Source organism: Balaenoptera musculus, chromosome 3 (assembly GCF_009873245.2).
Source record: "Balaenoptera musculus isolate JJ_BM4_2016_0621 chromosome 3, mBalMus1.pri.v3, whole genome shotgun sequence".
NCBI lineage: Eukaryota > Metazoa > Chordata > Mammalia > Artiodactyla > Balaenopteridae > Balaenoptera > Balaenoptera musculus.
The window spans coordinates 9,209,786-9,234,419 of record NC_045787.1 but is presented as its reverse complement, the minus strand read 5'-3'; the positions used below and the strand labels follow the sequence as shown (position 1 = coordinate 9,234,419).

Here is a 24,634-nt window from a genome sequence, read left to right as displayed (position 1 = left end):
AAAGCCCTGCCGACACCTGGATTTCAGACTTCTGGCATTAAGAACTGTGAGAAAATAGAAATAGATTTCTAACACCCTGAGTATCACCAACAGTGGCTAAGGGGACACCTCCCTGAAGTTCCAAAGTCCTCTCCAGCTTCGCTCTGGCCTGAATTCCTTGTTGAAGAACAGAGCCACCAGATGGTTCTATGCTCTTTCCCAAGTCATGGTTGCCCTTCCTTGAACCTGGCTATTTATTCCAGTCCCCGCCCACCTCTCGGCTCCTGTACTTGACCTTTGCAATTTGTCACTGGAAGGAAAGTAGTTGCTGCGAGACCGCCAGGCAGCTGGTGGAACTATGTTAGCCCTAACTGGCACCACTGAATCTTCACGCCTTCAAACAGGCTAATGGCCCATACATTCTAGGAAGCATATACTCCAAGTTTCTATTGACTTTGAAAATAAGGTAGCAGAGACTGTTCCTACTGGATTATAAGATGTACATAGAAAAACTTTTCTGTAACATGAAGACTCCTAATTGTTTTTGATTGATGCTTGGCTTGGATTTGCATGGATTGTTTTGGTTTGTTTCGACGGTGCTGACCACAGTCACTGCATTATCGTAATTAAGTTGTTTGTACACCAGAGTTCAGGCTCTTGGGTGATCCTTTTAGATTACGCCAAGTCAGCTTGACACAGTGCCGGGGCAAAACCTGCAGTGTCCGTTCTAGAAGTTGACACTGCTAAAGAAGTCATCCTTACCAAACGAAAGGCCCTCTCATCACCACACCTCACTGCCATGAGGGCAGACAGCCAGGAAAATCAGATTTCTGAAGATGAATGCATACTTCAAGTTTTCAAAAACTGCAGCTGTTTAGATAAGAAAACTCAGACACCAGCCACTTTGCTGGGCTTTAGGGCAACTGATCTGCAGAAACCCTGTGTCTAATATTTTCCTGCCTTTTTTAATCTTCCCTACAATCTCTTCCATTCACCGTATCTTCCTCCTTTGCTACAAGTGAAATCCCATTACAATAAAGAAATTGCCAAAGGACTATCCAGTTTTTTTCCTTTTCCTAGAATTTTGCAGTATTAAGTGTTGCTTGTAATAAATGTGTCATCAGCTGGGCTCAGATCTAATATTTAGTCATTTTGATTGAGTGGGATTAGTGGAAATAATCTTTGGTCTATATTTGTTCCTCTAGGCTCATTTTTTGCCTCTGCCTTTATTCTCTTTTATTCTTTATCTTCATGCTTTATCTTTTTTCTATTTATCACCTTATGGAGAGTCCATATAATTATAATAATTGTTGATTTTTATTTTAGTATAGCACAAACACACCAAAGTTTTAAACTCATCAAAGTATAAATACTTTAAGTTTTAGTTGTACACACGGAGCATAAGCCTACAACATGAACACTGGAATTCTAGATACATTAATAATGCCAGCAATTCCATACAAAACGTCCACTGTGGTTAATTAATAAAGAAACGGGCAGTATTATATAGCCCAAGATATTTTTACAGTTCATAGGAGGAATGCTTTCACTAGCTAGGGAATTTGGAGAAATATCTAAAACATGACCAGTTTTTATTAAAATAATTTAACATTATCTTTGGGTTCCAATAATGAACCCAAAATTGAAATTGGAATTCTGTCTACTATAAAACTATAAAAGATGCCACATTTCTTTATTCTGAAAAAAAATTTAAAATACAGGCAGAAACTAAAAAAAATAAGCTTTGACCTAGACATTGAGTTTTATAAATAAATTCTGTTAAAAATTTATCTCAAAGTGAGGACAAATGAAGAGAAGGTTTTTTTTTTTTCAGAGTTGCTAAAAATTTATTTTCAACCCAAAATTACTAGATATGCAACAGAGTGATGTGTCTCATTCACAGAAAAAAAGGCAGTCAATAAAACCTGACTCGTAATGGGCCACATGCTGTGTTCAGCAATGACTTTAAAGAGGCTACTATAAAGAGAAGTTTTTTTTTTAAAGAAAAGGTATCTTTACTGTTGTTGGTAGGGGCTGCTCTAAATCATCTTATACCCATGGAAGGAGATTATCTCCTAAGCATAAGGAGACAAGGATCTTTTAAGACCTGGAACAAGTGCAGGTCCCTGGCATATAATTTAGGGTCCCATGATGTGTGTTAGAAGGTTAGAGTGATTGATGATCCAGATAGCCCCAAGATGCCTCGAGTTACCTGCAGTCTGAAGTTTATTTCAGCTGTGACAGTGGATCTTTCATGCCCTGGTTTTATAGAAGCAAAATCAGACCCTGGGGAACCAGTCACCTAAAGCCAGATAAGACCTACTGGTATCCATAGCTCAATTCAGTAATATAAATTAGAATTAGAATTGCCTAGTAGAAACCAGTGCTTGGCTTGGCTGGTAGGTACTGGGAAGAAAATCAACTTGGGACACAAAATTAAGTGAATTTCAATCAACGGACGTCCTCATTTGAGAACCTGCACGGGGCATTCATCCATAAGCAGCTCATTGGTTAACGAGGAAAGTGGAATTATAGGCAAATAATTATAACTCCTTCTTCTGTGAGATTTATCTCTCTGGCTTATGAAGTCCTCTGTGAACGAAGTATGGGGGTAGGGGGTGAATGTATGAAATCAGAGCAAGAAAAATGCATTTAGGAATAAAGTGTATTTAGAGTGAGTGGCTCCTATCAGACAATGCTTAAAATACACTACCATGCATTCTCTCCAGCCATCCTTTTGCGTAGTCGGAGCATTTCTTTTATTTCTGATTTTTATCAGCATCAAATCAAGTTGCCGTGAAATTAAGATGTCTTTGGTGGTACAGATCTGTGGGTATTTGGTGACATATAAGCATAGTAACAGGAACAGAAATGTAGCTGCCCTTATCCACCAGGATCACCCCAAGCGAGCCCTCCAGAACCCCAGTGCTCTGGGAAGGGAATGGGTGTCATGCACGAGAAGGTTTCTCTTTTCAGACAAATTTGGGAAACCCTAGGTTAAACTAAATTCTCCAAAGGGTTTCATTTTGTCTAACTGCAGGACTGCAAGAGGCTTCACTTTGCTAATATACATTGTAAATTTCTGAGTTAAGCATCAGACACAGCGTTTCCCACGCATATGCTACAATGAAACCCTTTTTAGAATACAGCATCCTGTAGAACTAGAGTTCCAGGGATCTGTCACAGAGGTAGGTAACAACAGCAGGATAAATGTGAATGAATTCCCATCAGAGTCCTGTGGTTGCATTGTGTAGTCAAAGAGCTCATGTAAATTGTTTATTCATTTATCAGTAAGCATAAGGTTATTAGATGTCATCCTGTCCTTGGTTTATATTATTGTTGGGAAGATGAATTACATATATAAGCTAACTAGAGGAAACTTCAGTGAATGTCTATAGAACAACTGAATAAATGAGTTACGGGGTAGGTGTCATACAGGTGGTACAGATTATACCTGTGAAAAAAGCTCGGAGGAGGGAGTGAGGAGGGCTGGTTGGAGAGAGGAGTTTCTGGCCAAGAGACTCATGGAAAGATACCAAAGCCAGGATACAGTCAGCTCTGCAGCCTTACACACATCATTTAATCTCTTTGGGCTGCAGTTGTCTTCTATACAAATTGGAAATTGTACCTGCCTTTTCTATAGCCCTAGGGAGATACAAAGTGGAAACTGAAATAGATGTGACTTTTCTTGAAAACATTAAACCACTCTCTAATGTAATCTATGAGTAGTAGCCCTATGTGCCCTTTATTGAAACTGTCTTTTATTTTGGCAGAGGGGTAGATCAATTTGAGAAAGCAAGAACATGGGAATGCAATGTTAAAATTCTTCATTAGGCTACTTGCATTAATCAATGCATTACTCTTATCCCAATGTGCTAATATCAGGCCAGAGGACTAACTGCAGGTTCTATTCCTGAAAACAAGCTTTTCTTACAGAAATACTGACCTCACCTTGTCTCAGACACACTATTGTCTGAAATTTTCATCCTAGGAGAGTTCTTGGATCTTTGTTAGACAGAAATCTTGACCTAAAAATAAAAAACCTTCCTAGGTTTCTCCCCTGAAACTAGAATCAGTGTTTAAATTTTCACCTCTACTTCCTTTCTGCTTTTAAAATGAGGCAATGAATTGAGATAATAATTTTTTTGCTATCATGCTTAATACTTAATCAAATTATTTAAATCTTGTTAAAATGTATTATACCAGTTACTTGCCTCATTTTCAATATTTCTCAAAAATCAATTTATTTCTAGTTCAAAAAGGTGCTTCAGCAAACCTCCTGTTAATTAACTGTGGTTTTTATTTTTAGAGTGATTCTTCTACAAATTATATATGCATATCTTAGCCACCTTCTTGTCCGTATTTCTACTCATTACCTTACTTCTTGACATTTCAACAATGTGAGAATTTCTCAGAGCCTAATTCAGTGAAATCCTCTGCGTAAGACCTCAAGGTGCTAAAAAATACAATTCCTCTTGTCTTCCAAACAGATGGAGTAGGTTATTTATTTGGAGATGGTAACTCTTGAAAGAACTGCATACCATATACCGCAAACCTATAAGATTTGCTTTACTCGACATTATTTCTATTCAGAGGGTTGAGTTACTGATTGCATCATTTTCTCAGACCAACTGCTTACCAATTCTGGCATGTGAAATAGGTTCTGATGTGTGTTATAAGGCTGTGCTTGTTTTTACCAAATCATAGTTATTAGAAAAAAGCATAAGGAACTTTAGTGTTTCTTCCAGAATTTGTCTCAAGCTCTACCCACAGCAACCACTGGCTGATTCCTTGACTCCAGCTGATCTCTTCTTACTATGACTTTTCCTCTCTCTTTCTATTTGGATAAATCGTTAATTAAAGCAGCTAGCAGATACATAAAAGAAGGTTCGCTTTTTTTAAAAAACCAATGCATTTCATTAAATATTGATTCTAATCTGGCAGGAGCAAAGGGGCAGATGTAGAGATGAACAGGTCCCATTTTGGGAAAAAAGGGGCCGGCGTGATGAAACCAGAGGGTCAGTGTTGTCACACCCATTTTCCAATCTGAGAAAGGAAAGCATACAGACAAAAGCATCAAGAGAAAGGGATTTTTACTAACAAATTGTTGCAAGGGATCCAGACTTAAGAAAAACCAGCCTTCCACATTTAAAATAAAAAAGCACAAATGTACCATGGTTTGTAAGGTCACATCTAGTCCATTCATGGTGGACAAACAGCAGTTTTCTCACAAGATAATCATACCGTCTGTCACATATCAGTGTTGCAAACATCAGAGATGAAGTTGATTCAAAAGTCAGCAGCTGCTAGAAAATTACTCAAAGATTCATTCATTGGGATTAGGGCTAGAAGGGCGAGCCTGTGTTTCTTTCCCTTTCTCTGTTTTGGATTTGTTTCCCTGAGCTGGTTTCTAGTTTTGTTCTGTCTTCCTGATTCTGGATTGTGTTGAGCACATAATGTGTAGACAGTCATGATGGAGTCAGAACAAGGTACCAGTTTTCCTTCCTGATCCCTCCGATGTTGAAGTTCTGCCCCTACAGTGGCAGTGCAGATTTAACCACCGATGTTTGTGGTTTAGCAGTTTTCTGATTTGGGACCATTAATTTGGTGGTTGACCAGTTGTACAGACTTAAGTATATCAAGCAGTGTGGATTCATTCACAAAGACCTCTGTGCATGGTTATCAAAACTAGACCTATGTGATAATAAATCTTGAGAGTTAACTTTTGTTTTGTTTGTAGATCCTAGGTCTGTAATTTTGTTTCCTTTATGTAGCAGAAATAATTTATTCCCTTTCACCTCATCTACTGGGATCAATGACACAGCAGTGGCCGAGGCATTTCTGCCAGTCTTCACCTCCATTACCTATAACTCAGGGATTATTCCATTTCTCTTAGCTCCAACTTTTCAGTACTCCTGGCCGTGCTGCCTGTAGGGCTAGGATTCCTTAAGCCATACAACATGAGCCAAGCCAGTGTCCTAGGAGGATACTGTAGACCTCAATCCCACATATTAAATCTACTTGTTTTTAATGGGCTTGTCATGCCTAATTAAATGATATTTGCCTTTAAATGTGACATCTATGGCATGGTCATGGGTACAGATTTGATTTTTTTCAATTATGTTCTAGTAGAAAGGAGGACAGATTCTAGTTCAATCTATAAAAACCTATGGTCAAAGAAGATAAACAGGTTAGTCAAGGCATTTTTATATTATTTAACTATTGTTTTAAGCAGTGTAGACAGGACCACTCAACATATGTTGTTATACTAAAAGGATTATTATTATTATTAACTTTTCCTGATAACTTATTACCTATTTTACAAATTTTCAAGATATTTTTTCTGAATTCTGAAGAATTAATTAGAACAAGATTCCATTTAAAGAATGTTTCATCTAGTTTTTATACACATAACCTGTTAAATCAAGCATTAAAGAAAGAGGAAGTAGAAAGAAGAAGGATTTCATAATAAGCCCAACTCAAAATAGAACATGAACCACAACTAAATTTGTGTCATTTACTCTAAGTAATTAATCCTTGTTGTCTTGATCTTGGGTTAGTTCGAAGTCCAGGTTCTCAAAGTGAATGAGTTCTGGAACCCTGACTCAATCCCTTGGTAGTCTGAAAGGTGTTCATTTGTTTCGAGGATTTCAGCTTAACAGGAGTGTCTGTAACCAAGAGGCTATTTTCTATGGTATCAAGTGTTAACAGTACCCGTTAGAGTTCTTTGATCAGGCTCTTTTGATGTTTCTTCCAACAGACCCAATTATTGATCTGTGCTTCTGGCCGGGTCTTTAGGAGAGTGTGGGAGAAAATCAGAAACCACCTATTGATGATATGGCTGAATTGCTCTGATTATTTATTCATTACAAACAACAATATCAAACTTGAGACGAGTTTAGTTTTGTGAGAAGTTAGTCAGTGACTAGCATTACAGTAAGTATATATTACGGACAGTGAGGGTAATGAAAACTCTCCAGGATCTTTTAATTTATTCCATAAAGAGTGTGTTAGGACTCCCACCAACTGAAAAGGCTCTTTTAAACCTAAAAATGGAATCTTTCTTTTATTGGCCATTATTTTTTATTTATTTAATTATAATTAAATAATAAATAATTATTTATTGTTTTATTATAATCTTTCTTTTATTGCCATTCTTTAACATGAAAGGGAGCATGTTTCTAACTGAACTGAAAGGTTCATAACTGCTGAAGTATCATCCTAAGACTTGTCATCACTAAGGAGGTTGGGTTTCTCTTTTTTTCATTTGCCAGGTCTTTTTTTTACTGAAGGCTTGATAAACAGGACAGCTCTTACAACAGTAATAAACCAAACAAAAACTTGCAGAATGCCAAACATTCCTAATTATTTCTAACAAACATCCCTTATTTCATAAGGTGATGAAGAAAACTCTTTGATGTTACCCAGCAGCAGTCTGGGAAATGCCAGAGACAGTTTAGATATAAAAGACATTTTTTTAAAGTTTTATTAGTTTGACTCTGGGGTGTAGATTTGGAGAAGGCAATTTCAAAAAGAGCTATCAATGCAGCTCAATATTAAAAAAACAAACAACTCAATCAAAAAATGGGCAGAAGATCTAAATAGACATTTCTCCAAAGAAGACATACAGATGGCCAAGAGGCACATGAAAAGCTGCTCAACAGCACTAATTATTAGAGAAATGCAAATCAAAACTACAATGAGGTATCACCTCACACCAGTTAGAATGGGCATCATCAGAAAATCTACAAACAACAAATGCTGTAAAGGGTGTGGAGAAAAGGGAACCCTCTTGTACTGTTGGTGGGAATGTAAATTGATAGAGCCACTATGGAGAACAGTATGGAGGTTCCTTAAAAAACTAAAAATAGAATTACCATATGACCCAGTAATCCCACTACTGGGCATATACCCAGAGAAAACCATAAGTCAAAAAGACACATGCACCCCAATGTTCATTGCAGCACTATTTACAATAGCCAGGACATGGAAGCAACCTAAGTGTCCATAGACAGATAAATGGATAAAGAAGATGCGGTACATATATACAATAGAATATTACTCAGCCATAAGAAGGAACGAAATTGGGTCATTTGTAGAGACGTGGATGGACCTAGAGACTGTTATACAGAGTTAAGTCAGAAAGAGAAAAACAAATATCGTATACTAATGCATGTATGTGGAATCTAGAAAAATGGTACAGATGAAGCGGTTTGCAAGGCAGAAATAGAGACACAGAGGTAGAGAACAAACGTATGGACACCAAAGGGGGAAAGCGGGGGGGTGGTGGTGTGATGAATTGGGAGATTGGGATTGACATATATACACTAATATGTATAAAATAGATAACTAATAAGAACCTACTGTATAAAAAATTAATTTAATTAAATTTTTTTAAAAAAGCTGTCAGGAGACACAAGATATAAGTTCCTAGTGCCTAAAGACAGAAAGTAACTGCTGTTTTGTTCAGAACTTTCCCATGTAAACAAGCATTCAAACTTTTTCAATAAGCAAACACTACCGTCTTGAATGCCTCACCTCTTTGGTCGGAAAGCCACATAAACCAGTTTTAAAATATAGATTTTTTGCATATGTTTTCTCCCCTTTTGTGATAAACTGTTCCTATTAAATGTCCTTAAAGTGGCAGATTTTTATGAAACATTAAGCTCCAAACATTGCCAAAAAGAGAAAGGAAAGAGAAAAAGGAGCTAGCCGCATTGCAGAAAGAGCTGTGACCACCCACAGAGTACTGTGCTGGGGATCCTTGGTAAGGGCTAACAATTTTCCTTTGGCAAAGGAGGAAAAGGCTCTTTTCACATTTACCCGTAGACACACAGTCACAAGGAAATCAGTGCCTCACTTTTACATCTTCAACCACTGAGCAATGTAAATTCAGTGTGGAGAGAAGATTCTGGAAGATGGTGGGTGGGAAACCCAGGAATCCGCCCCCCGCACACAGACAGCAGTCTCACCAGCAGAATCTGTCCAGTGTAACTATTTCGGAACTCTGGAGTCTAATGAAGGCTTGCACCTGTTAGAGGAAAGCTTGGACGGTGAATTATGGTTAATTTTGGTCATCTTCAGCTCTTAGCCCAGTAACAGCTACCCATTCTCACACCCAGCCCTTGGCAGGCAGCTATACATGTGTTCATGGGGAGCTTGTATGCAGCTGGTGGGAGCTAGGGTGGGCAATAAGGGAACTGTCCTCCAAATACTGGGCACTCTGTGTTCAGATTGTTGCTACTGATCATGGAGTTGCAGACACAGAGGCAGCTGTTGTTACACACGCTCCCCAGTTGTCGAAAACCCCTCCCCCTCCGGCTGAAGTGACTTCCAGGGAACTTAAAGGGCTGGTGCCCTTCCCTCCCCCTTCATTGTTCTCTTTTTCCCCTTTTGGGAGCCAGATATTAAAGATTAGGACATTCAAAAGCAAATGTGTATGTGAGGGAAATTAGAAAGTCACCACGTAGGACCAGGGAAAGGCACAGGTTCAGAGAAGACCTGAGGAGACCTTCAGTGTACACCTCAGCACACAGACATCCTACAGCAATTAAAAACAAAACCCAGCAAACCCGCACAAGGGGAGGAATCTGAATTCCAGGGTTGCTACGTTGTTAGATTGCAGTGTCCAGTTTTCACCGAACAACAACAACAAAATCACAGTGGATACAAAGAAACAGGGAAGTATAGCCCTTTCCAAGGGAAAAAATGAACCAACAGAAACTTCCCTGAGAAAGAGCAAGTGGCAGAAGTGCTAGACAAAGGCTTTAAAACACTGGGTAATTATAAAAGCTAGTCTTATTGTAAAAACAGTTTGTAACTCCACTTTTTTTGTTTTTTACATGATTCAAGATTATAATGCATTTTTAAAAATTATTAGTCTAAAAGCTAGTATTATTGTACCTTTGGCTTACAACTCCATATTTTGTTTTCTATGTACTTTAAGAAAGTGACGCATTAAAAAAAGTTATCATTTTATGTTTTTGGACACAACATATATAGAGATGTAGTTTTGTGATATCCATAATTGAAAGGGTTGGGGGTGGAACTATAAACGAGCAGAGTTTCTGTACATTATTGAAGTTAAACTAGTACAAATGTAAATTGGAGTGTTAAAACTTTAGGACATTAAATGTAATCCACATGGTAACCACAAGTAAAATGGTTACAGAATGTACACAAAAGGAAATGAGAAGGGGGTTAAAACATTTCACTGCAAAAAAAAAAAAAACAAACACAAAAAGAGAGAGTAATGTAGGAAATAAGGGACCAAAAAAGCTACAAGGCATGTAGAAAACAAATAGCAAAATAACACAAGTTAAGTCCCTCCTTACAATAATTATTTTAAATATAGAGGGGTTAAACTCTCCAATCGAAAGACAGAGATTGGCAGAATGGAAAGAAAGAAAAAAAAGACATGATCCAACTATATGCTGTCTACAAGAGACTCACTTTAGATCCAAAGACACATAAATCGAAAGAGAAAGGATATCTGTACACCTCTGTTCATCGTGAACGATGTTACTATGTTCATAGTTACCATGTTCATAGTAACATCGTTCACGATAACTGAAATAAGGAAGCAACCCAAGCGTCCACCAACAGATGAATGGATAAGCAGAATGTGGCATATGCATACAGGGGAGTATCATCCAGACTTTAAAAAAAAAAAAAAGGGATATTCTGATATATTCTACAATATGAATGAAGCTTGAAGACATTATTGCTGAGCAAAATAAAGACACTCTATGGTTCCACTTATATAAGATACTTAGAGTTGTCAAAATCATGGAGATGGAAAGTAGCACGTTGGTTGTTAATGGATGGGGTGGGGAGTTATTGTTTAATGGTTTAATAGAGTTTAATAGAATTGTAGTTTTGCAAGATGAAAAGAGTTCTGGAGATACGTGGTGGTGATGGTTGCACAACAATATGAATTTAATCAATATCACTGAACTGAACACTTAAAAGTGGATAAGATGATAAATTTTTATTATGTGTATTTTACCACCATAAAAAATGGAAGAAAAAAATTAGTTTAGAGCAACTCAGCAAAAACTCGCAGGTCAGTTTTAGCATCTCCAGAAACAGGGAAGCCAAAGATGTGCTAAGACCTCATAGACAAAGGAGTTGTAATGTTCCTGATCCAGGGCTGTTCTCGGCTGACATTTTTTTTAACCTCTTTCCTCTAATGTTGGTTTGAGAGATTTGAGTTTACCAGAGTGCATCACAAAGACCAGCTATACAGAGGACCATATGAACGATCCAGAGTGATATACAATCAGCTTAGGAAAGGACTCAAGATCACAGGTGGTTAGCCCATAAAACCACTCACTACTCAATATTGCCACCACCAGTGGAGAAACCAAGGGGTAGTGCACAAATCAATACCAGGAATAGGCTGAGTGCTGAAATAGAAACAGAAACAGGCACAGTCAGTGAGAGCAAAGCTCTGTTATCTCATCGTGAAATTCCCACCAGCTCTTATGTGTACAGGAGCTCAGCAAAGAGCTCTGCTCTAGGGCAACACAGTTTGTTAGGTCCCCTGAGTCCATCCACACGCCTCCACATGCCCACCAACTCTAAACAGAAGACCCCAAAAAGAAACATAAAGAGAAAATAGTTTTTAATTGTAAATTACAAACACACCTGCCCACACACAGGGCAGGAAGGGTAGCAAAGTTACAAGGTTACAGTTGGTCCGTCACTGATAGGAACAGTAGTTGATTTTTTACACAATTGTAATATGTCCAATAGTCATCTCATATCAGTATTACACATGTCAAAGATAAAGTTATTTTCATGAGAGGCTAAGTAACTTCAAAGAAATGGCCCGAGGATTCATTTCTGTTGACAATTTGAGCAACACAGAGTGACCTTTAGTTGGTGGTGGTGGTGGAGTTGTTTTTGTTTTGTTTTCATCTCAGGGAGCATCTGTCTTAATCTCGGAGCAACATGCTTTTCTTTTGTAACGTGTGATGCCAATGAGAGTGGATAATGGAAAGCACCTTGGTTCCCAATGGTGGCAAGGTATTCACAGATCTAAGTGTCTTTTGAACCTGGTGACCTGTTTGTCTCTCCCATGGGATTTTGCTCTGTGGTTCTCCCATATGATGTTTACTAGTTGTGCATGTTTTTCTTTTTTCTTTTTTTGGCCCTACGGTGCGGCTTGTAGGATGTAAGTTCCCCGATCAGGGATTGAACCCAAGCCCCGGCAGTGAAAGCGCCAAGTCCTAACCGCTGGACCACCAGGGAATTGCTAAGCATGTTTTCCTTTGTGTGGAAAAATAAAATAGAAATCCAACTTGCCCATTATTATTAAGTTTCAGAGTTCACTTGATTTCCACTACCCACCTCATTATCCCCGCTAGAAATTTCTGAATCCTCTTCCCCTGCGTTACCGCCACCGTTTCACTGGGCTCGAAGCCTTGTCTGAGGACTCTCCATCATGGCTGCTCTTCTGTTCCTGATCCCCTCAGGGCCAGGTCTTTGTAGGCACAAGTTCCTTGCTCTCGTCCTGAAATATTAGTCACCTGCTAGGTGGTATGGTCAGCATGAGTCACTCTGTGATGTTAGGCTGTGTCATGTTATTTACTTATTTTTAACCCAAGTTAAAGCCAGAGGAAGGGGGAGTGGTCTTCAGTCTGCAGTGGTTGGTGGCACCCGTTCTAAGACAGGAAGCTCCTCTATTTCCTGGCAGGCTTATCCACAGCGTGAGGCCTGTACTCTTATGCTCTCCTCCTCTCCATCCTCACAGCCTCCCAAAGCACTGCTGAGCCCCAGGTGCCCTTGATGTCCCTGTGCCCATATATATATGGCAGTGACTCCTGCTGTTTTCCACACTGGGGAGCACATGCAAAATGACAGTATTTGTCCAGCACACTGGGGCAAGTCGAAGAGGCTGCTCTGGGGAAAGTGGTGGTTCCTGCCACTTGAACATCATGGGGACACCTTGCTTCTCATTCAGGGCTCACGGGTTGGGAAGCTGTGTAAGACGAAACCACACTTTCAAGTCTGTCCTAATTTTTAAAATGATGATAACAAAAACTAAAAAAAAGAAAAAGCTCTAGCCTAATCCTCTCCCTCTCCTCATTTTTGCTCTCAACGTTGATGATGTCCAAGGCCACACAACCAGTCTCTGTGCTCATTCAGGAGTGGGGATGCCCCTGTATGCACAAGGATTGAGAGAGTTTGCTGCTTCCCTCCTGCATCACTTCCCTGATAAAGAATGCGCCCATCTTCTCGCTTCTGTGAATTCAAGTTGGTCTGACAGTGGTTTGTGCAGGGTTAATGATACAGTCTCCAGCCTGCTGAGCTCAACAGAACTAAACTCGTAGCCCGAGCTGAGTGTGATTTAATGATGAGTAGGTAAAACCAGGTGCTCAGAGGACTATCTTGTACAAAGGATCTTCTCCAACCTGTCTTAGGTGCTGTCATTGGAAAATAAATATGCTACATTTGGGGGTTTTCAGGCAAACCATTTTTGTCAGACACTTCTCGGCTGTCGTCAAGTGAATGAAGACACTTTTCTATTTCGGTAATTTAGACATCAGCATTTTTTTTTTCATCCAAGCTAAAATAAGCCACCTAAACATAGGATACGAGCAGATACCAAAATTACGAAGTCTTATGTTTTATTTATTACTGCCTAGAGTTAAGATGTCATTGCCTCCTTCCATGGTTCCATTTCCTGGCCCCCAAGCACCACATGCCAGAGAATTAAACAGCAAAAGAAGTTATCCTTTAGAGACCTATAAGGAGGAAAAATATTTAAATGGCTTTTAGGAGCTACCTAAATATGTCTAATTGGGGGATGGGAGACAAGACAGGAATTTAACTTCGGACACATGCCGATTCCACCTGAAAAATTTAAGAACAGGCAACTTTGCTACAGGCATTTCTTTACTTAGTTCCAGAAGTAAATTAATGGAACAGAATTGGAAGCTGCAGGTGGGATGAATTAATTGTCTTGCAGGGTTATTGGCAATGCCTAAATGGCTTTGTAAACTAAAAGTATTCCATAAAGATGTCATTATAAGTACCTCTATCATGGGGAGTAGCATAATTAATAATGATAAAGTGAATTAAGGAAGCAAAGTTGCATTTTATCTTATTTTTTCCATGGGAAGTAAAACATGTCAAATTAGTAAATGTTATATGGTAGAACCATTCAATAAAATCCCATCAGAGAGATAGATCGATCATCCAGTTACCCTAGTTCAAAGGACACCTAGTTTTATATATTGTTTGTAAAGTTTCTCTCCCCTGCTTTAAATGTTTCTCTTTGCTTTATAGGGACCAGAATGCAGATGTCATATATACACACATTTTTGTGTTTTGATTCTTATTTGTTAAATAATACAAGTCCCAACATAGCTCCCGTCAAGGCATTTTTGAGGTTATGTTAGAATTACCCTATGTTTTCCTGACTTCTGTGAATAGCAAGCAGGAACCCACCGATTGCTAACCTCTATTGAGTCCTGAGTCCAGGGTTATCACTGTGTGTTAAGTGCTTCCCACACATTTCTTCTCAACAGCCTTGTAAGGGAGGTACCATTATTCTTGCTGAGGCTCAGAGGCATGAAATAACTTGTCCAAAGAGTCAGTCCCACATCCGCCCAGCACCAAAAGTCCAGACATTCGCTGTGAAGAAATACCGTTTTCTCTGTGTATGTGTCCACAGTTACCCCATAAAGAATAATCAGTGATGGGGAACAGACAACATTGCATTAACGTGGCCTCTTGTGTTCTCTTTTTCACCCCCATCTCCACCTCTCCCTCCACCCTCTTCCTCTGTTTTGACCGCATTTCAACTCTTCCCTTCGTTTTCTTTTCCAAAGGCAAATACGCCATGCGAGACCTGGTCCATCGGCTTCCAGGCGGGAATAACAGCAGCAACGCGGCGAGCAAGGCCATGTCGGATGACACGGTGACAGCCGTGTGCTGCACCCTGCACGAGGTGATCACCAAGAACATGGAGAATGCCAAGGCCTTACGGGACGCCGGCGGCATCGAGAAGTTGGTCGGCATCTCCAAAAGCAAAGGAGACAAGTAAGTCAGACGGTGACTTCCTATCACGTAGAATTGGTATTGGTAGAATCGGTTCTAAGTGTGCCCAGCATACCCTGGGTATGGGTAACACTACGGGACGTCACTGGGAAGCACTGGTGTCTGATAATCAAGAGAAGGAAAACAGCAGATGGTTTCCGGTCTTCCCACCCCACAAGGAAAGCTGATCTTACTAGTAATTTTGATTTGGTAAATAACTCATGACTTGGTGAGTCCTGGGATGTTAGTAAGATAGGCTTGACAATCCAGCGTCCAGTCTAGTGCCTAGCATGTTCCTTCCATACGGAAGAGATGACCCTGATTCACGAAGGTGTTTGGTGGCAGCTGTTCCTCTGTGGCTGCAAGTCCAAGTGTTGATGACGGATCCATATCCTTTTGTTCTGTGCCTCTTCAGTTCTGCATAGCAAGTCAGGGAGGATGGGGGAGAAAACGGTGTGACGGAGTCAGAGAGAAATCAGCGTCCAACCAGCACCCTTCCTTACCAGCTGTGCCTTTGGGACAAATGATTGAATTTAACAAGTCACTGTGCTCATACTTTCCAATCTAAAACTGAGGGAGGGGCTGTCATAAAATATTTCCTGAAAGAAGTAATAATCAAGTCTTAAAGACTGAATAGAAATTTCCGGGGCAGAGGGGATAGAGGCAGTGAGGAAGGAGGGCTTTTATGCCAATGGAATAAAGAGAGAAAAGGCTCATGTCAAAGGCGCGGCACCGCCAGAAACAGGAATGTCCCCAGTTTGATTTAAGAATCGATGGTATCTTACAGTATGTAACCAAAACATATCTTCACAAGCCACAGTGTCAGTATATCAGCGAGCTGTCAATTTTACAAAAACATTCACTAACCTTAATTCAATTTTGCCTCCTGGAAGTCCCTCAGTGTAATCAAGTAAGATTAAAAGGGTAATAAACCTTTTGTTATCAAGGGTCTACTTCTTGACTTTGCATTCCTGGCTGCACCCCCCACCCCCATTCCTTTATATCTAAACGCTGAGTAATTTTTCTCCTGTTATTAAAGGCTGTGAAGGGTGCACTTTGAGACTTTTTGGAAATTCTCTCATTTAATTCAAGATATTATCATTGCATAATAAATGAAGTTTCAGGGCTTCTGTTTAAGCCCCCTGAGACCTCCAAATAGGTTCAATGAACAGTTCAGGATTAGGATTTGAATACTTTCCTATATCAAATATAGAGAAGCCCCTCTGGACTCGTGTAATAATTGTGCAATGTAGATGGATGGCTTGAATTATATCTTATAATACTTACGGTAAAATGCTCTTCTACATGGGCAGGAAGCCACGTGGTTTTCTTTTTTATATAGCTTCAGTAGACCTTTGGAATCTCTAATTGAAATGCTTACCTGTTTTGAGCATTAGGAACTTAATATGTTGATGCTTTTCTTAAGCAAACACACATGCACACACAGTAAAACCATAGTCCACAAAAACTCTCTGATACATTTGTCTATATTCATGGGACATTCCAAGAAGAAAGTGTTTTCTCTGAATCGTAAGACAGTAGAGCTGTGGGAGGTGGTTACATGAATTCCTTCCATCTGTGTGAGCATCCCTACTGGACCTTAAAGAGAAGAGATGCTTTTATCAGTCCTGTGGTCAAAGAAAATTATTTGATGAAACTAATTAAAAACTCATTTGAGGAAACCACCTATGAAACAGTATATATCCACACTGCCAATCCAGAAAATAGTCTTGTTCAGTCTGTTCCCATCTGGATTACTGTTAATGGGAGATTCCTTTCACTACAAATAATCTCAAATCTGTGCTTTAAATTGACTGAAAATGTCTTTATGGGATAGATACTCGTTTCATGTCATTGTTTCTTTATCTCTTTTCCCCAGTGTTAGCAGTCTGGATTTATGAATTTAATAAGAAGTGTGGAATTGCTTTGAGTCAAGCATCTTCCCAGTTATAATTCTCCTGCTTAGTCAGCCTCATCCATTGTTTTATGTGGTTTATCTCTTTTATATTTAGTGACTAATTTGGGGATCAAAACAAGGTTTTTATAACTGGAGATAACCTTGTCAGCCACCTACACTTCCATTTGATTATTACTTCTCACTGCTCTTAAAATGAATCCCGAAGAATTGCTCTGGATCTTACCACTAAACTCACCATTTATCACTCAATTCTGTCATGATAGTAGGCACTGAGACTCCCATGGCCTTCTAGACGGGTTTTAACAAAATAGAAACACTTTATTGAAAATAGAATCTTTGAAATTGGAGATGACTTAATAATTGGAAAAGGGAGGAATATCAGTTGGCTCTAGTTAAGTTAAAAAATGCTTGCAAACTTGCCCTCCTCAAAAAATTATTCAAACTTTTAACTTGAGATCGCGTGAGAAAACACAGATGAAAAAACCTACGTAGCTATGATTCTGCCTTTAACATATTTATAGGTTTTATTTCTAAACATACACAAGCTTAAATATGCCGTGATACTAATGAGTCAGCCTGGCACGTTGCCAATCGCAGTCTGTTTGAACTGTATAACTCACCATGTTTTGCCAATACACTGGAAGAATTATTCTGGAATCCTGCGGCTGGAATGGCCGTGCCTAACACCCACAATGAATGGCATCAACTGAAATTCTCAGCCGCCCCTAATTTGACACCTCTGGTGAAGATCAGACATTGTGTAATCGTTAATGACCCTTACAGGAGTCTTTTATAACTTACCATTTTAAGTCTTGATAACTTACTCTTTTCACATCATTTGAAACAGGCAATATGGACAAGTCCATCTGTTTCAAAAGTACGTTTGTATTTTTTCAGATTTTAACAGTTATGTAGGAAATAGTGTTGAGTGTGTCACTGTATTTTGTCATAAGACAGAAAAGCCATTTAACAGCCTCGACTGTTACTTGTCAGTAAGGAACTCTGTTTGTGGCTGAGGTTATAATCACTTGTCACATTAGAAGTACTCAGTTGTTCAAGTCCTTCAATCAATAGTTACAGTTTTTCAAGTAGACGTTGCATGGGACCAGTCTAGTGGATGAATCAAAATTAAAGTCTAAAAAGAAAGCGATGTTTCTTTGACTTTCATCAGTTTTTTATAACACTGTGATGTATTGGCATTTTAATTGAGAGGTTAAAAGCTGCTATTCATTGCATATTCACAGTCTCTTTCTATTTTGTAACTAAGCAAGGAGTAGAAAAAAAATTATACCATCAGAGGAATTTTTGCATACTAAATATGTTTCAACTATATTATCGCTACCTGAATATTATTAATATGTATTCCTCTAGAGTTGCTTGACTTTTGTCATAGATACATATCTAGCTAGTGGTGATAAACTACAGCAAAACATAGCATTTAATCTTTGCTCAGCATTGATTATATAAGAATAACATGTGAGGATCATCACAGTTGCAGAGGTTCTCCCCAAGGAGCCTACATAGGGCTCGCCAGCACCAGGAAGACCAGCCCCCAGATGGGAGAGTTGGAGGGACGCCATAGGAAACACAGACTCCGCTCTTAGAGGGCTCACGCAAAATCTCACATACCTCAAAACAGAGCGTGCAGAGGCAGCAGTTTGAAAACAGCCTGGGTCAGACCCCTTGCCGATCTTAGAGAGCCTCTCAGAGAGGCAGGAGGCAACTGAGACTCCCCCCTGGGGACCGAGATGCTAACAGCAGGCATTTTGGGGAGCTAGTTCTACCACGAGGACACTGGTGCTAGCAAGTGCCTTTTGGAGTCCTCCCTCTAGTCTGTTAGCACCAGAGGCTTATCTGCCCACCAGCCAGTCAGCCCCAGTCCTGGGACCCCCTACGTCGAGCAGCCGGCTGTGTCAGGACCCAGCCCTGCCCACCAGCAAGCCAGCAGCCTCCACACAAGGCAGGGCCTGGCAGCCAACCGGACCAGGGGCCAGCCCCCCTACCAGTGCACCCACAGTAGTTGGCCCTACCACAAAAGAAGGACCCACACAGACCACAAAGGGGGCACCCCTAGAGCATACATCTCTGTGACCAGAGGAGAGCGTGCTGCTGGGCCCCATGGGACATCTCCTACATAAGACCACTTCTCCAAGATCAGGAAACGTGACAGACCTACTTGATACATAGAAATAAAAACAGAGAATAAAGCAAAGTGACAGAGGAATATGTTGCAAATCAAGGACAACTAAAACTCCAGAAGAAGAACTAAGTGAAATAGAAATAAACAATCCACCCAATAAAGAGTTCAAGGTAATGATCCTAAAGATGCCCAGGAGAAGACTGAACACAGTGAGAAGTTTAACAGAGAGTTGGAAAATATAAAGAAGAACCAAACAGAACTGAAGAATACCATAACTGAAATAAATAATACACTGGAAAGAATCAATAGTAGATTAGATGATACAGAGGAATGGATCAGCAGACTGGAAGACAGAGTAGTGGAATTCAACCAAGCTCACCAAATAAAAGAAATTTTTAAAATGAGGATAGTTTAAGATACCTTTGGAACAACATTAAGCATACTAATATTCGCATTGTAGGGGTCCAGAAGGAAAGAGAGAGAAAGGGGCAGAGAACTTGTTTGAGGGGATAATAGCTGAAAACTTCTCTAACCTGGGAAAGAAAAACAGACACCCAGGTCCAGGAAGTACAGCAAGTCCCAAATAAGATGAACCCAAAGAGGTCCTCACCAAGACACATTGTAATTAAGATGGAAAAAATTAAAGATAAAGAGAGAATCTTAAAAGCAGCAAGGGAAAAGCAACTAAGTATGTACAAGGGAACTCCCATAAGACTCTCAGCTGACTTTTCCACAGAAACTTTGCGGACCAGAAGAGAGTGACATGATATATTCACAGCGATGAAAGGAAAAAACTTCTACAACCCAGAATACTCTATCCACCAAGATTATCGTTCGGATTTGAGTTTTACAGGCAAGAAAAAGCTAAAAGAGTTCAGCACCACTAAACCAGCTTTGCAAGAAATGTTAACGGGACTTCTCTAAGTGGAAAAGAAAAGACCACAAGTAGAAATATGAAAATTACCAAAGGAAAAATGTCATTGATAAATATACAGAAAAGGTAGTAGATAAACCACTTATAAAACCAGTAGGAAGGTTAGAAAACAGAAGTGGTTAAATCATCTATAACCACAATAAGTAGTTAAGGGGTATACAAAACAAGAAAAGATACAAAATATGAAGTAAAAAATATTAAATGTGGAGAAGGGAAATCAAGATGGTGGAGTAGGAGGAAACCAAGCCCACCTCCCCCCAGAAAACACATCAAATCATCTTCACGTGGAGCAACTCTACTGAAAACAACACGGAGACTGGCAGAAAGGCTCTTCTTCGACCAAGTCTGTAAAGAAAGATACACATGGAGTCTGTATCTACAGAGGAAGGGAGGAGTTGTGGTCAGGTCAGGACCTGTGCCCTTAGCAGGGGACACAGAAGAAGAAGGAGCTATCATGGCCTTGGGGATCCTCCCTGGGCAGCGAGGGGTTCAAATCACACACTGAGCACCCCAGCCCTGGGGTCAGACACCAGGAAGACAAGTTGCCTTACCTGGTTAAACACCAGTAGGATTTACAGAAGAAGAAAACGAGACTCGCTTGTTAACAGCCCATGCACAAACTTGCTTACTCCTGGGAATAGCTCAGAGGAAGCAGATTGAAAATTGTCTGGGGCTCTAGCTGGTTTCCCAAGACCATGCCAGCCCACACTGGGCACCTGCTCCAGCCCCTCTTGCTCCAGCGCTGCTCTCCACTAGAGTGGAGGCCACCATGACCAAGGAGAGTGTGCACACTTAGAGAGAACAGAGCCAGCTCGGACTAGACCCTCAGGGCTTCTGCTCTAGCCGCTGATAGGGTGGTAACTGCCACTGAGCACAGAAGTAGCCCTGGTTCACACCTGGCTCTGACTCTAACCCCTCCATCTCCAGCCATATCATCCAACAAGGTGGTAGCTGCCAGCACACCCCAGGGGAAGACGTGACCCATGCTCACTTCAGATCCAGCTCTCCCACCAAATCCACTGGGCACACACGCAGATGGCATAGGGATGCTCCCACACAAGGACACCCCTTCAAGACTGGGATAGGTAGCTCCTGCACCTAATTTCATAGAGACAGAGAACGTTAAACAAAATGAGAAGACAGAGGAATATGTTTCAAACGAAAGCACAAGAGAAGACGGTGGAAAACAGCCCTAATGAAACAGAGATAAATAGTTTACCAGACAAAGAGTTCAAAGCAATAGTAATAAGAATGCTAACTGAGCTTGGGAAGAGACTACATGAACACAGTGAGAACTTTAACAAGGAACTAGAAAATATAAAAAATAACCAGTCAGACAAAGCTGCAGTCATCAAAACAGTATGGTACTGGCAGAAAAACAGACACATAGATCAATGGAACAGAATAGAAAGCCCAGAAATAAACCCATGCACTTATGGTCAATTAATATATGATAAAGGAGGCAAGAATATATAATGGAGAAAAAAGACAGTCTCTTCAATAAGTGATGCTGGGAAAACTGAACAGCTACATGCAGAAGAATGAAACTAGAACATTCTCTAATACCATAAACAAAAATAAACCCAAAATGGATTAAAGACCTAAATGGAAGACTGGAAATCTGAAACTTCTAGAGAAAAACATAGGCAGGACACTCTTTGACATAAATCATAGCAATAGTTTGAGAGGTCTGTCTCCTCAGGCAAAGGAAACAAAAGCAAAAATAAACAAAAGGGACCTAATTAAACTTAAAAGCTTTTGCATAGCAAAGGGAACCGTCAACAAAATGAAAAGACAACCTACTGAATATTCACAAATGATATAACCAACAAGGGGTTAATATCCAGTTGTATGTATCCAAGATACATATATATATTTAACATACAACTCAATATCAGAAAAACAACCCAGGGCTTCCCTGGTGGCGCAGTGGTTGAGAATCTGCCTGCCAATGCAGGGGACACGGGTTCGAGCCCTGGTCTGGGAGGATCCCACATGCCGCAGAGCAACTGGGCTCGTGAGCCACAATTACTGAGCCTGCGCGTCTGGAGCCTGTGCTCCGCAACAAGAGAGGCCGCGATAGTGAGAGGCCCACGCACCGCGATGAAGAGTGGCCCCTGCTTGCCACAACTGGAGAAAGCCCTCGCACAGAAACGAAGACCCAACACAGCCATTAAAATAAAAAAATAAAAAAATGTAAAAAACCCAATTAAAAAATAGGCAGAAGACCTCAGTAGGCATTTTTCCAGAGAAGACATACAGATGGCCAACAGGCACATGAAAAGATGCTCAGCATCACTAATCATCAGGGAAATGCAAATCAAAACCACAATGAGATATCACATCGCAGCTGTCAGAATGGCTGTCATCAAAAGGACAAAAATAACAAGTGTTGGCGAGGATGTGGAGGAAAGGGAACCCTCGTATGTTGTTCGTGGGAATGTAAATCGGTGCAGCCACTATGGAGAACAGTATGGAGGGTCCTCAAAAAATTAAAAATAGAACCACCATATGATCCAGCAATTCAAGTTCTGTATATTTTTCCAAAGAAAACAAAAACACTAATTAGAAAAAAATACATGCACTTCAATGTTCATTACAGCATTAATTACAATAGTCAGTATATGGAAGCAACCTAAGTATCTATCGATAGGTGAATGGATAATGAAGATGTGAGATAGATATATATATAGAGAGAGAGAGAGAGACAGAGACAGAGACTATTACTTGGCCATAAAAAAGAATAAAATCTTGTCATTTGCAACAGTATGGATGGACCTAGAGGGTATTATGCTAAGTGAAATAAGTCAAAGAAAGACAAATACCATATGATTTCACTTGTATTTGGAATCTAAAAAACAAAAGAATAAACATAACTAAACAGAAACAGACTCATAGATACAGAGAACAAACAGGTGGTTGCCAGAGAAGAGCGGGATGGTAGGATTGGGGGGGTGAGTGAAGTAGGTGAGGGAGATTAAAAGATACAAAATTCCAGCTGCAAAATAAATGAATCATAGGGATGAAATATACAGCACAGGGAATATAGTCAATAATATTGTAATAACTTTATATAGTGACAGAGTTATCATGGTGGTTATTTTGTAATGTATACAGATATCAAATCACTAGGAACTAACAGAGTGCTGTAGGTCAATTATAATTCAGTTTTTTAAAAAAGAATAAAGTGTACCTGTGTCTGTATCCATGAAAAGATCTAAAATTCTCTAAGTCAAAAATATTTAATACATTTAGAGCATGATACTAGCATAAATGTGAGATCATTTAGCAACTGTCCATTTTAGTGAAAGAAAACATGTATATTACTTAAATACAGCTTATCTCTCAAAGAGAAAAAATCTTGAAATTTATAAGAACTCTGTATTTTTTTCTTTTAAAAGTACACGATATAACTAAGAGATTTTCAAACACAGCCAAAGTTGAATTCCAAGTCAGCAATAATAATGGTAAGAATGACTGTTACTGTTTCCAGTAAGTAAACGGATGAAGAATACTTAAACGTAGTTGGTCTCCATTGCAAACGTGAAGACCCAGGAAAATAGCAGACATTTAACTGATCGTGTATTAGCATCCCGTCATTTCATTTGCAGGTCCTCACACATCCATTCGCTCTGGCTTTCAAATCCACGCTCAACCTGATCCCATCTACCCATCTGCTTACTTTGCATTTTAAAAACTATTTTATGTCAGAAGCAGTTTTGATCTCAATTCAGATGTTCTCTTTGAGGAATCTGTGGACCACTGCACCATGGGTCAGCTTCAGGGGTGGACTTCACCTTGGAGTCCTCATGAGTGGTCATGTCCTGCCCAACTCCAGGAGTCACCACATAGACCAGGGGTCGGCCAACTGCAACCCACAAGCCAAATCCCACCCACCACCCGTTCTTGTAAATAACACTTGATTAGAACACAGCCACTTCCATTCTTTTGTCTATTATTTATGACTCCTCTCGTCCTGCAATGGCAGCGTTGAGCAGCTGCGACCGAGACCATATGGCCCACAAATCACAGAGTATTTATTATCTGACCCTTTACAGCAAAAGTGTGCCAGCCCTTGCGATCAGGCACAGTGTCACAGCAGCCACTCAAGTTGTGCAGCTGTTGTGGACCCAGCCCGTTGGAACAAAGAATCCGCAGGTAGTTAATAGTTGCCCTCACCACTAGTCAAAGTGACTTCCAAGAATTGGATCGAATTTAATCAACACGGATGTACTGACCTAGTGTCTGTTCTGAGATGCAGGTTGGCACTGAACCAAAAGGCAAAATATTTAGCTATAGTTTCATAGGGATTTCAAAGCCATGACTCGAAAAAAATGGTAAGAATGCTAGTCCAAAGGTTTTCATGACCTTGCTTTCTCACTCTGATCCAGAGGACAGAACTTTAATTGCATGAAGGGCTTTGTTTATAGATGCTTATCCACGCTCATCCCTCCATATAAACGTGAGCGAGTGTGTGTGCCAGTGTGTGCACACGTCAGCGTCATGCCGGTCACTCGTGCTCAGCGTCATCAGCAAACGGAAAACAATTGCCTGTAATCCCTCAGGTGTGTAGAGCCAACGCTATACGTGCTCTCACGCTTCAGCTGAGAAAATG

General features: G+C 40.0%; 1 protein-coding gene across 4 annotated transcripts in view; it reads left to right on the top strand.

The window, feature by feature from the left end:
* Positions 1-24,634, top strand: part of CTNND2 (catenin delta 2) — a 930,783-nt gene that overhangs the window by 860,809 nt on the left and 45,340 nt on the right. For all 4 annotated transcript variants that reach the window (XM_036848145.1, XM_036848147.1, XM_036848146.1 and 1 more), the window contains one exon: positions 14,820-15,030. In XM_036848145.1, the coding sequence (XP_036704040.1) occupies positions 14,820-15,030 (211 nt within the window). The remainder of the gene's footprint in view (positions 1-14,819; positions 15,031-24,634) is intronic.